Source organism: Capra hircus, chromosome 16 (assembly GCF_001704415.2).
Source record: "Capra hircus breed San Clemente chromosome 16, ASM170441v1, whole genome shotgun sequence".
Lineage (NCBI taxonomy): Eukaryota > Metazoa > Chordata > Mammalia > Artiodactyla > Bovidae > Capra > Capra hircus.
The window spans coordinates 28644759-28660517 of NC_030823.1; the positions used below are offsets into that span (position 1 = coordinate 28644759).

The window sequence follows — 15759 nt, forward strand, 5'->3', positions numbered from 1 at the left end:
TTCTATGAAGCTAATAGAACACCTTGCTGTCCCAATGAAAAAAGACCTTTTCCAACACATTATAATGAAAACTGTCAAAAGTCAATACTAAAGAAAGAATTTTAAAGGCAGCAGGGGAAAAAAGAAAGTATCCTACAAAAGAATCTCCATTAGGTAATAAGCTGATTTCTCAGCAGAAACTCTACAGGCCAGGAGAGAGCACAATAACATACTCAAAGTATTGAAAGATAAAAGCTCCTAGTCAAGAATACTCTACCTGGAAAAGTTATTCTTCAGATATGAAAGAGAAATACAGGTTTTCCTAGACAAATAAAAGCTGAGAGTTCACCACCACTAGAAATGCTGAAAGGAGTTCTTCAAGCCGAAACAAAAAAGATGAAAGTACACAAGACTCTGATCAAGGTAACAAACAGTCAGAATTAGAAAACTGTAACTGTATTTTAGAATAGTATGTTAAACAATTAATTATAGCATAAATGTTAAAGGAAAAGAGCATTAAAACTTACTATAGCTACTACCATTTGGTAGCAAATTCACAGCATAAAAAGCGATCATTTGTGACATCAAAAATATAACAGGAGATGTAAACTGATGAAACCTCTATAGGTGAGTGTAGATGGGTTGCTATCAGCAGAAAAAGGACTAGTTTATCAATTAGTTATTTTATGTAAATGTCATGGTAAAGACAAAACAAAAATTTAGAGAGACATCACATAAAAGAAGAAGAAAACACCCAATGGAGATACAAAATAACCAGAAGGCAAAAGATCAATGGTAGTAATAAGTCCTTACATACCAATAATCACCCTAAATGGGTTGAATGGATTGAATTTACCAAACGAAAGGCACAAAGTGGATGACTGGGGAAAAAAAAGTCAAGTTTCAACTATATGCTGCCTACAAGAGATTCACTTCAGCTCTATCAACAAAAATAAGCTCAAACTGAAGGGATGGAAGATAATACTTCAGAAAGCAAAACAAAATGAGTATAGCTATACAGGAAGCCAAGAAACACCTGGAGTAACAGGCAAATTTGGCCTTGGAATGCGGAACGAAGCAGGGCAAAGACTAACAGAGTTTTGCCAAGAAAATGCACTGGTCATAGCAAACACCCTCTTCCAACAACGTAAGAGAAGACTCTACACATGGACATCACCAGATGGTCAACACCGAAATCAGATTGATTATATTTTTTGCAGCCAAAGATGGAGAAGCTCTATACAGGCAACAAAAATAAGACCAGGAGCTGACTGGCTCAGATCATGAACTCCTTATTGCCAAATTCAGACTCAAATTGAAGAAAGTAGGAAAAACCGCTAGACCATTCAGGTATGACCTAAATCAAATCCTTTACGATTATACAGTGGAAGTGAGAAACAGATTTAAGGGACTAGATCTGATAGATAGAGTGCCTGATGAACTATGGACTGAGGTTCGTGACATTGTACAGGAGACAGGGATCAAGACCATCCCCGTGGAAAAGAAATGCAAAAAAGCAAAATGGCTGTCTGTGGAAGACTTACAAATAGCTGTGAAAAGAAGAGAGGCGAAAAGCCAAGGAGAAAAGGAAAGATACAAGCATCTGAATGCAGAGTTCCAAAGAACAGCAAGAAGAGATAAGAAAGCCTTCCTCAGCGATCAATGCAAAGAAATAGAGGAAAACAACAGAATGGGAAAGACTAGAGATCTCTTTAAGAAAATTAGAGATACCAAGGGAACATTTCACGCAAAGATGGGCTCGATAAAGGACAGAAATGGTATAGACCTAACAGAAGCAGAAGATATTAAGAAGAGGTGGCAAGAATACACAGAAGAACTGTACAAAAAAGATCGTCATGACCCGGATAATCACGATGGTGTGATCACTCACCTAGAGCCAGACATCCTGGAATGTGAAGTCAAGCGGGCCTTAGAAAGCATCACTACGAACAAAGCTAGTGGAGGAGATGGAATTCCAGTTGAGCTATTTCAGATCCTGAAAGATGATGCTGTGAAAGTGCTGCACTCAATATGCCAGCAAATTTGGAAAACTCAGCAGTGGCCACAGGACTGGAAAAGGTCAGTTTTCATTCCAATCCCAAAGAAAGGCAATGCCAAAGAATGCTGAAACTACCGCACAATTGCACTCATCTCACATGCTAGTAAAGTAATGCTCAAAATTCTCCAAGCCAAGCTTCAGCAGTATGTGAACCATGGACTTCCTGATGTTCAAGCTGGTTTTAGAAAAGGCAGAGGAACCAGAGGTCAAATTGCCAACATCCGCTGGATCATGGAAAAAGCAAGAGAGTTCCAGAAAAACATCTATTTCTGCTTTATTGACTATGCCAAAGCCTTTGATGGTGTAGATCACAATAAACTGTGGAAAATTCTGAAAGAGAAGGGAATACCAGACCACCTGACCTGCCTCTTGAGAAATCTGTATGCTGGTCAGGAAGCAACAGTTAGAACTGGACATGGAACAACAGACTAGTTCCAAATAGGAAAAGGAATACGTTAAGGCTGTATATTGTCACCCTGCTTATTTAACTACTATGCAGAGTACATCATGAGAAACGTTGGACTGGAAGAAACACAAGCTGGAATCAAGATTGCCGGGAGAAATATCAATAACCTCAGATATGCAGATGACACCACCCTTATGGCAGAAAGTGAAGAGGAACTAAAAAGCCTCTTGATGAAAGTGAAAGAGGAGAGCGAAAAAGTTGGCCTAAAGCTCAACATTCAGAAAACGAAGATCATGGCATCCGGTCCCAGTGGAGACTGTCAGAGTATTCTTTTGGGCTCCAAAATCACTGCAGATGGTGATTGCAGCCATGAAATTAGAAGTTGCTTACTCCTTGGAAGAAAAGTTATAACCAACCTAGATAGCATATTGAAAAGCAGTGACATTACTTTGCCAACAAAGGTCCGTCTAGTCAAGGCTATGGTTTTTCCAGTAGTCATGTATGGATGTGAGAGCTGGACTGTGAAGAAGGCTGATTGCTGAAGAATTGATGCTTTTCAACTGTGGTGTTGGAGAAGACTCTTGAGAGTCCCTTGGACTGCAAAGAGATACAACCAGTCCATTCTGAAGGAGATCAGCCCTGGGATTTCTTTGGAGGGAATGATGCTGAAGCTGAAACTCCAATACTTTGGCCACCTGATGAGAAGAGTTAACTCATTGGAAAAGACTCTGATGCTGGGAGGGATTGGGGGCAGGAGGAGAAGGGGACAACAGAGGATGAGATGGCTGGATGGCATCACTGACTCGTTGGATGTAAGTTTGAGTGAACTCAGGGAGTTGGTGATAGACAGGGAGGCCTGGCATGCTGAGATTCATGGGGTCGCAGAGTCGGACATGACTGAGTGACCGAACTGAACTGAACTGATACTTAAATCAGTCAAAATATACTTCAGCCAAAAACGGTGACAAAGAGACAAAGAAGGTCATTATAATGATAAAGGGATCAATACATCAAGAAGATATAACAACTGTAAATATACAGGTTCCAAACAGCAGAGCACCAAAATATATTAAGTACAACAAACCCTAGGAGAGAAACAGACAACAGAATAATAGTAGGGGACTTCAGTATGCCACTCTCAGCAATGATAAATTGTACAAACAGAAAATCAACAAGGAAATGTTGGAAATGAACCATCTTAGAAAAATAGATTTAACAAACATATATAGAACATTGCATGTAACAGCAGCAGAATATACATTCTTCTCCCAAAAGCTCTTGTGAAAGATAAAACATTTTTAAGAACAACAATGGTAACAATGAAATCAAAATCTGTTACTGCACTACAGAGCACAAATGCTCGGCCAGCTATACAGTTATTCCATCTAACATTTGTGTCATTATTTATACCATCTAAACATAAAACAAGTGCTTGTAGGAGGTCCACTAAGATTTCAAAAGCATCATGCCTGCCTGTCCACTGAGAATGGCAAATTTCCTTCAGTTCTTTGCCCCTTTCTTCATTGTTCTGAAAGAGGACAGAAATTACACTTTCAAGCTCTAAAAGCAGTTGTGGTGATCGATGAAAGAAAGAACAAACTTCTTCAATTGTTCCTAATGCAACAGATACTCCCATAACAGGCACTGATTTTGCCAACCACATATTTAAGGCACAGGAAGAGCAGAGTGTGTAGATAGCTTGGGGATATTTCTCTAAAAGTCTAGAAGCAACAACTTTCATTTTGGATGAAAATCCACTAGATACAATGTAAGCCTGGCCGCGACAGTACTCCATGTTTAATCCCCATTTCTCAGTTATTGTAGTGTGAAATTTCACAGCCATAATTTCTGCATCAGCTTCATAAGGCAGGAAGCCTACGAATTCCTCTCTCAGGTTGTGAGCTTCGTCGACAAACCTCACCAACACAGGCAGGTGCTCTTCCCCTGCTATGTCCACCACATCATCAGTGATGATGGAAAAGAAGTGAGAATCTCTTACTTCCCTGAGGGTTTCTTCCCGAATGCAGCTCTCACAGATCTCCAGCATCTGTTTCTGCTGTGTTTTGGAACAGAACAATGTGTTAACTGCTGTTGTCTCAAAGCGCTTTCTCAGAACCTCTTCACCAGAATTGATCCGGCACTCTAGCAGTGCTTGAAAGTTATCAGGAGTAAAAAGACCTTCTGGGATTTCATCAGCTTCATGTCCATCCAGAGGTATGTTTCGTTTTCCCATAAGAATCAAAATTTCAAATAAAGATTTTAAATATTCTTTGTTTTTCTTCTCTTCAAGAGTTAAAGGTAAAATGTCTTCATCCTGCTCTTCACCCCCTTCTTCTGCACTGGGATTCTGAGCATTGCTGTTGTTTATTTCCTTATGTTTTGGTTCCTGTTCAGAAGTTTCATCAATTTTTTTCTGTTTCAGTGTCCTGATTTCATCTTCACTCAGTTCTTTTATTCTTTTTCTGTGTCTACTATGCGGATTATTCAAATGGCTGGTAAGATCGAATATTGTTGGTATGGCATTATCTCGGAGAACTGTCCTGTAAGGACTCTCCCAATGACTTCACAAGTATCTGCTTCAATTAATTTTGAGAAATAAAATAACCCAATCATTCTTTAGTTTTCTGATGCCTCTGCAAAATGTATAGTTCTGCAGATCATAGAAGTTTCAAAGTGTTTGGCACACAATCGATAATGTTTATTTAGTTGATCAGGTGTTTTATCTTCTAAGTCTGCTCTCCTACAGTTCTCCACCCACTTCTGGCATCTGGCCGGATCCCGGGGGAACCTAAAGAAGGCCAGGTCCGATTGCGTGCTCTTCCGCGTGCAGTTGGGGGCCGCGCAGAAGTTCGGCATCGTTGTCTGCCCGCCGGCCGACCCAGCCCTCCCCTCCCCGCCTCCTCAGGGCAGCCCGCCCGCCCGTCGGGGCCGGGGAGGGGAGCCAGGCCGGCCGGCCGGCCCGCGAGGGCCGGTTCGCCTGGGCGGGGGAGTGGCGGGCGAGAAGCCGCGAGGGGCAGGAGGGGCGCCGCGGTCCGAGGCCGGGCTGGGGACGCGGCTCCACAGTGCTGTGAGCGGCCGGGAGGATTTACCGCCGCCGCCGCCGCTGGTGCACCTCCCGCCCTATACATTCTTCTCAAGTGCACACAGAACATTCTCCAGAACAGATCATATGACAGGACAGAAAACGTATCTTTACAAACATCAAAAGACTGCAATCACACCAGTTATCTTTGCTGGTCACAATGGTATGAAAATAGAAATTGATAAAAAGAGGAAAGTGAGAGGATCTACAAACATGTGGAAACTAAACAACATACTTCTGAACAACCAAAGGGTGAAAGAAGAAATCAAGAGGAAAAAAAAAATCTCAAAACTAATGAAATTGGAAACATGACATTATCAAATTTCTGGGATGCAGCAAAACAGTTCTGAGAGGAAAGTTTATTGTAAAAAAGAATGCATATATTAAAAAATTAGAAATATCTCAAATAACCTAACTTTACATCTCAAGGAATTAAATAAGCATAAATTAAGCCCTTGGATGGCATCACTGACTTGATGGACATGAGTCTGAGCAATCTCCAGGAGTTGGTGATGGACAGAAAAGCCTGGCCTGCTGCAGTCCACGGGGTCGCAAAGAGTCAGACACGACTGAACTGAATTGAAAGTTAGTGGAAGGAAGGAAATATAAAGTTCAGGGCTGAAATGAATGAAATAGACCAGAAAAACTACAGGAAGGATCAATCAATTTAAAAGCTGGTTGTTTGAAAAGACAAACAAAAGTGACAAAACTTTCATCTAGACTAAGAAAGGAGAGAGAAGATTCAAATAGAATTAGAAATGAAAGAGGAGACATTACACGGGATGCTATAGGAATACAGAGGCTCATAAGAGGCTACTATGGATAACTGTATGCAAAGAAATTACATAACCTAGAAGAAGTGAACAGATTTCTAGAAACAAAACTGACCAAGACTGAATCATGAAAAACTAGAAAATCTGAACAGACCAATAATGAGTAAAGAGATTGAATCAATAATCAGAAACCTCCCAGAAAGAAAATCTCAGGACCAGATGGCTTCCTTGATGAATTTTACCAGTCATTTTAAGAAGAATTAACATCAATCCTCCTCTTTTCCAAAATATTGAGGAGGAGGGAACACCTCCAAACTCATTCTATGAAGCCAGCATTACCTTGACACCAAAACCAGACAAGGAGACCACAAGAAAGGCAGAGTTGTCCCTTGAGCAACACCACTTTGTACTGCACAGGCCCATTTACACCCAAACTTTTTCAGTAAATATGTACTACATGATCCCCAGGTGGTTGAATTTGCAGATGCAGAACCATGGTTACAGAGCAACAACTGTAAAGTTATACACAGATTTTTGACTGCACCAGGCTTGTGCCACACACCCCTGTGTTGTTCAAGGGCCAACTATATTAACCAATATCTCTGAAGAATATAGATGTAAAGTTTTCAGTAAAATATTAGCAAACCAAATTCAAGAACACATTAAAAGGATTATACACCATGATCAAATGAGAGCTTTCCCTGGCATGCAAGAATGGCTCAACACACACCAAACAATAAATGTAATGCATCACATCAATAAATTGAAATATAAAAATCACATGATCATTTCAATAGATGCAGAAAAAGCATCTTAAAAAATACAACATCCTTTCATGATGAAAACCCTTAAAAGGCTGGGTATAGAAGGAACACAACAACACAGTAAAGGCCATATACAACAAACCCACAGATAACTTTATACTCAATGGAGAAAAACTGAAAGATTTTCCTCTAAGATCCAGAACAAGAAAAGGATGGCCATTCTCATTATTCTTATTCAATATATAGTACTAAAATTCCTAGCTATAACAATTAAGCAAGAAAAAATATATAAAAGGCATTGAAATTATAAAGGAGTAAAATTGTCAGTATTTGTCAATGTGATTTTATAGGTATAAATCTCAAAGAGACAACCAGAAAAAAAAAAAAAAACTGTTAGAACTAATCAACTATTTTGGTAAAGTGTAGGATACAAAATTAACATATAGGAATTAGCTGCATTCCTTTACACTAATAATGAATATTTCAAAAAGAAATAAAGAAAACTATTCCATTCATAATAGCATCAAAAGCAAGAAAATACTCAGGAATAAACTTAACCAAGGATGTGAAAGATATGTACAATAAAAATGACAAGACTGCTAAAAGAAACTGAAGAAGATACAAACAGAAAGACATCCCATGCTCATGGATCAGAAGAATTAACACTGGTAAAATATACATACTACCAAACCCATCTACAGAATCAATACAACCTGCATCAAAATACCAAAAGCGTTCTTCATAAAATAGAAGAAACAATCCTAAATGCTTGTGGAATCATGAAAAACACTGAATATTGAAAGCAATTTTGAGAAAAAAGAACAAACCTGGAAGTATCCCGATTTCAAACTATATTACAAAGCCATAATGTTAAAAATAGTAGTGTACTGGCACAAAACAGACATAGACACCAATGGAGGAGACAGCCCAGAGTTAAATCCCAGTACATACAGTCAACTGATCCTTGACAAGGGAGTCAAGAACCTAAGGCGGAAAAGACAGTCTCTTCAACAAATGGTGCTGGGAAAACCAGAGAAACACATGCAGAACACTGAAACTGGACTTCTAACTCATACTCCTCACAAAAATTAACTCAAAATGTTTCAAAGACTTCTGTAAGATCCAATACCATATGTTTCACAGATGAAAATGTAGTGAAAAAAAAAAGCTCCTTAACACTGGCCTTGGCAATGATTTTTCTGGATATGTCATCAAGAATACAACAAAAGAAAAAAATCAGTAGACTACATCGAACTCAAGAGCGTCTGTATAGCAAAAAAAGAAAAAAAATACAGAATGGCAGAAAAATTTTGCAACTGTACATTGGATAAAGGGTTAATATCCAAAATATATATATAGAACTCATACAACTTTATAACAAAGCAAGCAAGCTGACTTCTTAAAGGGCAGAAAAACTAAACAGACATTTCTGCAAAGAGAACATTACAAATGAGCGACAAGGCACATGAAAAGATGCTTAACATCACTGATCATCTGAGAAATGCAAATCAAAACCACAAAGAGATATCACCTCACATCTGTTAAAATATCTAAGAAGAGACAACATGTGTAGGTAAGGATGTGGTGAAAAGGGAACCCTTATAGACTCTGGAAAACTATATGGAGGGTCCTCAGAAATTCAAAAATAAATGTACCTTAAAGATACAGCAATTCCACTTCTGGGTATACACATAAAGAAAACGAAAAAAGATGTTTGAAAGGTCTGAGTTCAGGACAAATCAGCAAATGAGACTGGAAACAGTTGGTTTATTAAGAAAAAGAAAACCAGGAGATAAAGTGCTCCAAAAGCCAAGAAAAAGTGCTATCAGGAGAGGGATATGATCAACTGGGTCATATTCTAATAGGCTAGAAGATGAAGACCGGGAAATAATCATTGGATTTTGCAACACAGTCAAGAGAAATGAACTAAGGAAAAAAAGTAGGATTGCTGGGCAGCATCAAGGTCTTAGTAAATTTGAGATTAGTTTTCAGGAATTTCAAGTGGGATTAGCTGGCATGTTGTGTGTTTTCAGTAAGCAACTTTTAGCCACATAGTTAAATGCAAAGTATTTAAACATGGTTGGGGTTCTGCCAAAGGAGTGTGACTAACAGAAAGAGGAGCAATAGATTTAAGAGTGTATGTAAGGGTATAATTAAGATTTACCAAGAATGAGACCTGAGGGTATAAGGGGAATAGGGAAAGGGTGATAGAATTATAGGTAATGGTGGAATTGAAGGACAACACATAAGACACCAGACAGAGTTAACTAGAAAATTACGAGCAGGAATATACAGAAGGTTTGCTGGAAATTGAGATTAATAAAGAATTTTAGACACTGTAATCTAATATATGTCTTACTACCACCAGAAGGAGTGGCAGAGATAGGGTGGAGAACAAGCTCACTGAAAGTGAAGAACCAACAAAGAAGTCAGAATATTAAAAGGTTCACTAACACGCACTTTAAAATCACCAAATATTACAACAGGAGTCACACTGTAGAGAATGACAGTTCGCTAGAAGCTAGAATTTTTAAGTACTGAGGAAATATGGTAGGGAGTCTTATATAAAGTGTTATGCAGATGACACCACCCTTATGACAGAAAGTGAAGAGGAACTAAAAAGCCTCTTGATGAAAGTGAAAGAGGAGAGTGAAAAAGTTGGCCTAAAGCTCAACATTCAGAAAACGAAGATCATGGCATCCGGTCCCATCACTTCATGGGAAATAGATGGGGAAACAGTGGAAACAGGGTGAGACTTTATTTTGGGGGGCTCCAAAATCACTGCAGATGGTGACTGCAGCCATGAAATTAAAAGGCGCTTACTCTTTGGAAGAAAAGTTATGACCAACCTAGACAGCATATTCAAAAGCAGAGACATTACTTTGCCGACTAAGGTCTGTCTAGTCAAGGCTACGGTTTTTCCTGTGGTCACGTATGGATGTGAGAGTTGGACTGTGAAGAAGGTTGAGCGCCGAAGAATTGATGCTTTTGAACTGTGGTGTTGGAGAAGACTCTTGAGAGTCCCTTGGACTGCAAGGAGATCCAACCAGTCCATTCTGAAGGAGATCAGCCCTGGGATTTCTTTGGAAGGACTGATGCTAAAGCTGAAACTCCACTACTTTGGCCATCTCATGCGAAGAGCTGACTCATTGGAAAAGACTCTGATGCTGGGAGGGATTCGGGGCAGGAGAAGAAGGGGATGACAGAGGATGAGATGGCTGGATGGCATCACTGACTCGATGGACGTGAGTCTGAATGAACTCCGGGAGTTGGTGATGGACAGGGAGGCCTGGCGTGCTGCGATTCATGGGGTTGCAAAAAGTCGGACACGACTGAGCGACTGAACTGAACTGAACTGATAGGATGAGATGGGCTCCATTTTCATTAGTAGTATTGAATACTACTTTCCACTCCCCAGAGGTATTTATTCCCACAGATTCATATACATAAATATGTACTTGTGGGAAACAAATGCTATTTTGTTGCTTACTGTTAGTTTTGTGAGTTTATGTGAGTGGTATTAAACTGTAGGAGCTTCCCTGGTGGCTCAGACGGTAAAGAATCTGCGTGCAATGCAGAAGACCTGGGTTCGATCCCTGGGTTGGGAAGATCCCCTAGAGGAGGGCATGGCAACCCACTCCAGTATTCTTGTCTGGACTTGTCAAATCTACTCCTGTCAAATCCCCCATGGGGATTTGTCCATCCCCATGGACAAAGCAGCCTGGTGGGCTACAGCCCATAGAGTCGCAAAGAGTTGGACATGACTGAGCAACTAAGCACAGCAACACAGCATTATACTGTATTTATACTGTATTCTGCATAAATTTCATTTTTCCATTTAATAAAAAAAAAGTTCTTTTCAAGATAAAACAATCACTTACAATAAACAGCTTCTACACTGTGAGTCCAATACAAAAAAGGGAAAACATTATCTTTAAAATATATTTACCTTGAAGCTTTCTACTAAGTTCAAGTTTTTCCTGCTCAAGGCGCTTAATTCTTCTTTCATAAGCTTCAGTTGCTAAGTTGTTATCTAGAGTCCTCTGCACATTAACATCGAGATCCAATGGCGTGGGACCAGCTGTAACTCTTAAACAGCTCCGATCAGAAAGAACACTGGGGAAAAACAAAGGGAAAATATGGGTTTACATTGAAATAATAAGTCTGAAGAGAAAAGATAACCTTTTGAAACTGTTCATTTAAAACATGGATCTGAACATCTAGTTACAGCTAGCCATCTGCAGTGATTACAAAATACTTTTTTTTTTTTTTTTTCAAAATCACCATAAACAACCTTTTGGAAGCAGGGGCTGTGCCACACAGCTTTCAGTACCTTAGTTTCCCAACCAGGGATCAAACCCAGGCTACTTGCACTGGAAGCACCAAGTCCTAAGCTCAGCAGAGAATTCCTTAGAAGCATTTTTGAAAATAAAAACTTAAATAGTCCTAATTATCTTGAATTTATTCTAGTAACCATAAATTATAAAATGAAGCTTGCTGAAGGGTTACTGGTAGCTTAAAACAATGTGACCACCTAAGTGAAACAGCAATCAAAAGTACCAACCACGGTCTTCTGTGGAATTATAAATTGCTTTCATAAGCTACTTATATTAAATGCTTCATAAGCAAAGATACACTGCTCAACACAAGGAATATAGCCAATATTTTATAATTATATAAGTGGAGTATAACTTTAACTAGTGTGAATTAGTATATTGTATATCTGTAACTTGTGTATCAACTATATACTTAGATTAAAAATGTTTACGTGAAATGCTTTAACTCAATACAATTTAATTAAAAACATTTGAAGTGTTGGACACTCAGCAGTGAACAGAACAGACAAAATGTGCCTATATAGAGGCTTTTATTCCAGTGGCAGAGACAAACAAACAAGGAAAATACTCAGTACATGGTAGTGTTATTAGGCTAGGAAGAAAACAAAAACCAGGAAAGGAAGGCAACTTCATTTCCCCTTTCTGCCTTTTGAAATGAAGTATTGAGAGGGAGGAAATTAAAGTATAAAGTGCTCAGGAAAGTCATCACTCAGAAAGTAACCTTGAAAAAGTCCAGAAAAAATAAGTGGCCCTGTCAAGGTAATATGGGAGGAAAGACATTCCCAGCAAATGGAACAGAAGTACAAACACACCATCAAGTGTACTTCAATAAAATAAACTTAATACAAGAAAAAAAGAAGTGCAAAAGTCCTGAGGTAAGAGTTCTCTGGCATGTTCAGAGGCCAGAAAGGAGACCTGGGGGGCTGCAAAGTGAGCAAGGACAAGAGCAGTAGGAAGCAAAATGAGAAAGGTAAAGTGAGCCTTGTTGGATCTCAGAAGAACTTTGTCTGGAGTTAAGATACGAAGCCACTGGAGGTAGGGGCAGCGAGGATTGGTCCTGCACAGGTTGAGTGACATACTATGACTTATCATTTAGCAGAATCAATCAGATAGGTTCAGAGAAATTTAAGAAATGACATTATGAACATCTGAAGTAGGTGAGTAAGAGAGATTTTAAGTAGAAGAGAGGCTTCAGCTGGAAATATACATTTTAGAAGTCATCAGCAAATACCACCTAGGGGAGCATCAGAGAGCATAAATGGAACAGATTCAAAGACAAAGCCACACGCCACAGGAAATTAGGAGGGATGTGGAGAATGAGTGGGAGTGGCCAGAAAGACAAGGAGAAATGAGGCAAGTGTCCTGGAAAGTGCTGTAATGGGAAGGAGCTGTGGCGAGGAGATGAGACTAGGCAAATAAGCATGACTAGGACCAAAGAAACGACCATCAAACTTAGCGCCAGGGAGGCCAGCGGTGACATCGATAAAAATCAGTTTGTGTCAAGTGACGGGAGCACAAACTTGACTGGAATGGTACCAAGAAAGAAGAGGATGAGAAAAATGGACAAAGTCAGGGCAACAGTTGGAAGTAATTTTGCTGTATTGAAGAGCATAAAAATGGTTGGTAGCAGGTAAAGAAAGCATGGATTAGGAGAGTTTTTCTATTTTGCTTTAAGATGAAAGAAAAACCTACATTTTGTAAGCTGATGGAAATGATCTGCTATGCAAATTACACACAGGGGAAATTTTATGATGTAACAGCAACGCACTAGAGTAGGCAAGAAGGAACAGAAGGGATGGGCGCTGGGTAGGGAGCTCACATGGCCATACACATGAAGAAGAGTGTGTGGGTCTAGAGGTATGTATGATGCGGCCTGCGGAAGCCGTCTGCTGATCGCTCCGATCTCTCTGTGAAAGGGGAAGTGAGGTCATCAGGTAAGAGTAAGAACGACAGAGGTTTCAGAGGCGAAGCATAAAGCAGGAACTAGGTACCTAGGAGAGTGAAGAGTGAAGACGCTAGGGTAATGCAGCATGTTTGCTGGGCAGCAATAAGGGGCACTTGGGATTGGTAATCATGAACTTAAAGTGAGAGCAGTAAGACACTCAGATATTTTCCTCTAGACAATCTGAACTGCACCGGTACAGGCAGAAAACTGAGCTGTAACAGGAATGGCAGCTTAGCAAGACCTACGTCATAGAATGAGATGGTCAGGAACTGAGAAGCTCCCAAGGAGTGACTGTAACCATTCTCAGTGAAAGTCAAGGAATGGTGAGGAGGAAACAGGGCTTCCCTTGTGGCTGCAGCTGGTAAAGAATCCACCTGCAACGCAGGAGATCTGTGTTCGATCCCTGGGTTGGGAAGACACCCTGAAGAAGGCAAAGGCTATCCTCTCCAGTATTCTGGCCTGAAGAATGCCATGGACTGTATAGTCCATGGGGTCACAAAGAGTTGGACATGACTGAGCGACTTTCACTTTCACAAGAAGGAAACAGAAGATACAAGTAGAATGAGGGTTAGTGGAAAGAGGGCTAAGATCGATAGGTTGAAAGACTGATGTTTGGAACCTAGAAAATGTTTCTTCGGTAGCCTAAGACTCTTCTAATTCCTGTTCCATTGCTAACAGATTCTGAGCTCTCTCTGTGTTCTATTTTTTCTCCCCCCAAAATGAATTAAGATTCTTATATTAATATGTTTTATTCACTTCGTAATGTCTAACTTTTCCTAGAAGCAGCTTCAACCTATTAAAAAAAATTTTTTTTTACTTACAAGGTTCTCTTATGCATTATAGTTTTAAAACCTCAATTCATTTTTAATTTGCTTTAAATTATCCAAATCACATTAACTTTTCAAACTTACCAGCTACTAGTATATGTAAAACCAACAAATGGCAGATGGTGACCAGAAAAGGCAGTGTGTGTTGGTGGGGGCATCGTTTCCTAAAGGAAGAAACATCCAGTATAACATGAATAACTATAACCTGCAGACTTGGCTATAAAAATTCACTGTCAACAATTTACAAACACTGATAAGTTTGGTCTAGACGTTTAGTGATAAAAAATTTAGACCAGAAACACTGCTACTGTAGAATTCTAATAAAAAGAAAAGAAAGATTTAAAGTCTGATGGGTATTGAGAGTACAATCATTATTCATGTATTCCATATATGTGAATTTGCCTAGTTGTTAAATTTTATTTGTAATCCCAAACCAATATTCACAAATACTTTTGTAGTTATTTTCAGATATTTGCAGAGCAAAGAAAAATTTGCACTGCCCTACACACGTTCCCAGCCAGAGCAGAACAAGGAGATGCTCTGCCCTCTTGTTTCAGATCTTACTTACTGTTTCAGTAAGTAAGCAGTCTTTTTCAAGGTCTACATGTGCCTTGACAACTGTTGAAGTGATAAATAGTAAAGTGGCCTATAAAATTTCTTTATAACCATATTTTTTTTTAAAAAGCAGAGAGACAGAACTTCTTTTAACAATCATACTCACAGAATTCTTTAAACAATCATCATCCACATCAAAATTCGATGTATCTGTTGGGCTACTAACTTCTGGAATATAAGGTGCTTCACAGTTTCGAATATTATCCCAATCAATTCCATTGAAAAATGGGTGCTTCTTAAAGTCTTCTATTCCATTTTGACCAAGTCGATGTTCTCTGCTACAGATGAGTCTTCGAATAAGATCCTTAGCATTTTCAGACACATCACTCACTTGCGGGGGAAACTGAAACCTCTCCTAAATAGAGAATAATAGAAACAAAATATAAATCACTAATTTCCTAAGTAGGTTGATGCTAACACTGACCTTCTTAAAAACATATATACTTTTAAAATATCTAATAAATATGTACTGGTACAAAGTACTGATACTAAAGGAGATTCAAGAATAAATTTAAAAGGATCATTTTCGTAAAAGAACTTTTCATATGTAACTTAGTCATACATGTACTACAGAAAGAATAAGTTAAATGTAAAAACACCTTAAATGTTGTCAAAGTAAAAAGAATTCACTAACTGTAATAGAATTTACATAATCAATAGTATATGTGATTGATTTATGATAACGATTATATTATATCATAATCAATATGATATTGATTATATGATAACGTTCATAGAAGTCACACACTAATGATTAATACTAAACATTTGTAAAGAATATAACATGTACTACTAGAAGTATGTTACTTGTTTAGCCCATTTAATCCTCAGAGCCACTGTATTACTCTAATTTTATAGAAAAGGAAACAAAGAAACAGTTAAAACAATTGCCAAAGGTTACATAATCAATGGTAGAGCTAGGATTTGAATTGAAACTGTCTGATTCCAGAATCTGTGCTCTCAACAACCATG

At 38.9% G+C, this 15759-nt stretch overlaps 2 protein-coding genes across 2 annotated transcripts in view; both read right to left on the reverse strand.

Annotated features, from left to right (window-relative positions):
• Positions 1–15759, reverse strand: part of CDC42BPA (CDC42 binding protein kinase alpha) — a 304553-nt gene that overhangs the window by 129413 nt on the left and 159381 nt on the right. Inside the window, 3 exon segments of the mRNA XM_005690541.3 lie at positions 11013–11179; positions 14257–14336; positions 14894–15142. Coding sequence (XP_005690598.2) covers positions 11013–11179; positions 14257–14336; positions 14894–15142 — 496 coding nt within the window.
• On the reverse strand, positions 3563–5555 carry LOC108637769 (52 kDa repressor of the inhibitor of the protein kinase-like). The gene is made up of 2 exons (XM_018060239.1): positions 5091–5555; positions 3563–4995 (listed from the first exon to the last, which is right to left on the reverse strand). The coding sequence occupies exons 1-2, from the start codon at positions 5298–5300 to the stop codon at positions 3643–3645; spliced, it is 1563 nt and encodes a 520-aa protein (XP_017915728.1). The 5' UTR covers positions 5301–5555; the 3' UTR covers positions 3563–3642.

Excerpts from the sequence above, each read along its gene's own strand:
- LOC108637769 (XM_018060239.1), bottom strand. The coding sequence starts at position 5,300 with ATGCCGAACTTCTGCGCGGCCCCCAACTGCACGCGGAAGAGCACGCAA. Across the intron at positions 4,996-5,090 it reads CTTCTATGATCTGCAGAACT|AGTCCTTACAGGACAGTTCT; the intron begins ATACATTTTGCA and ends AGTCATTGGGAG.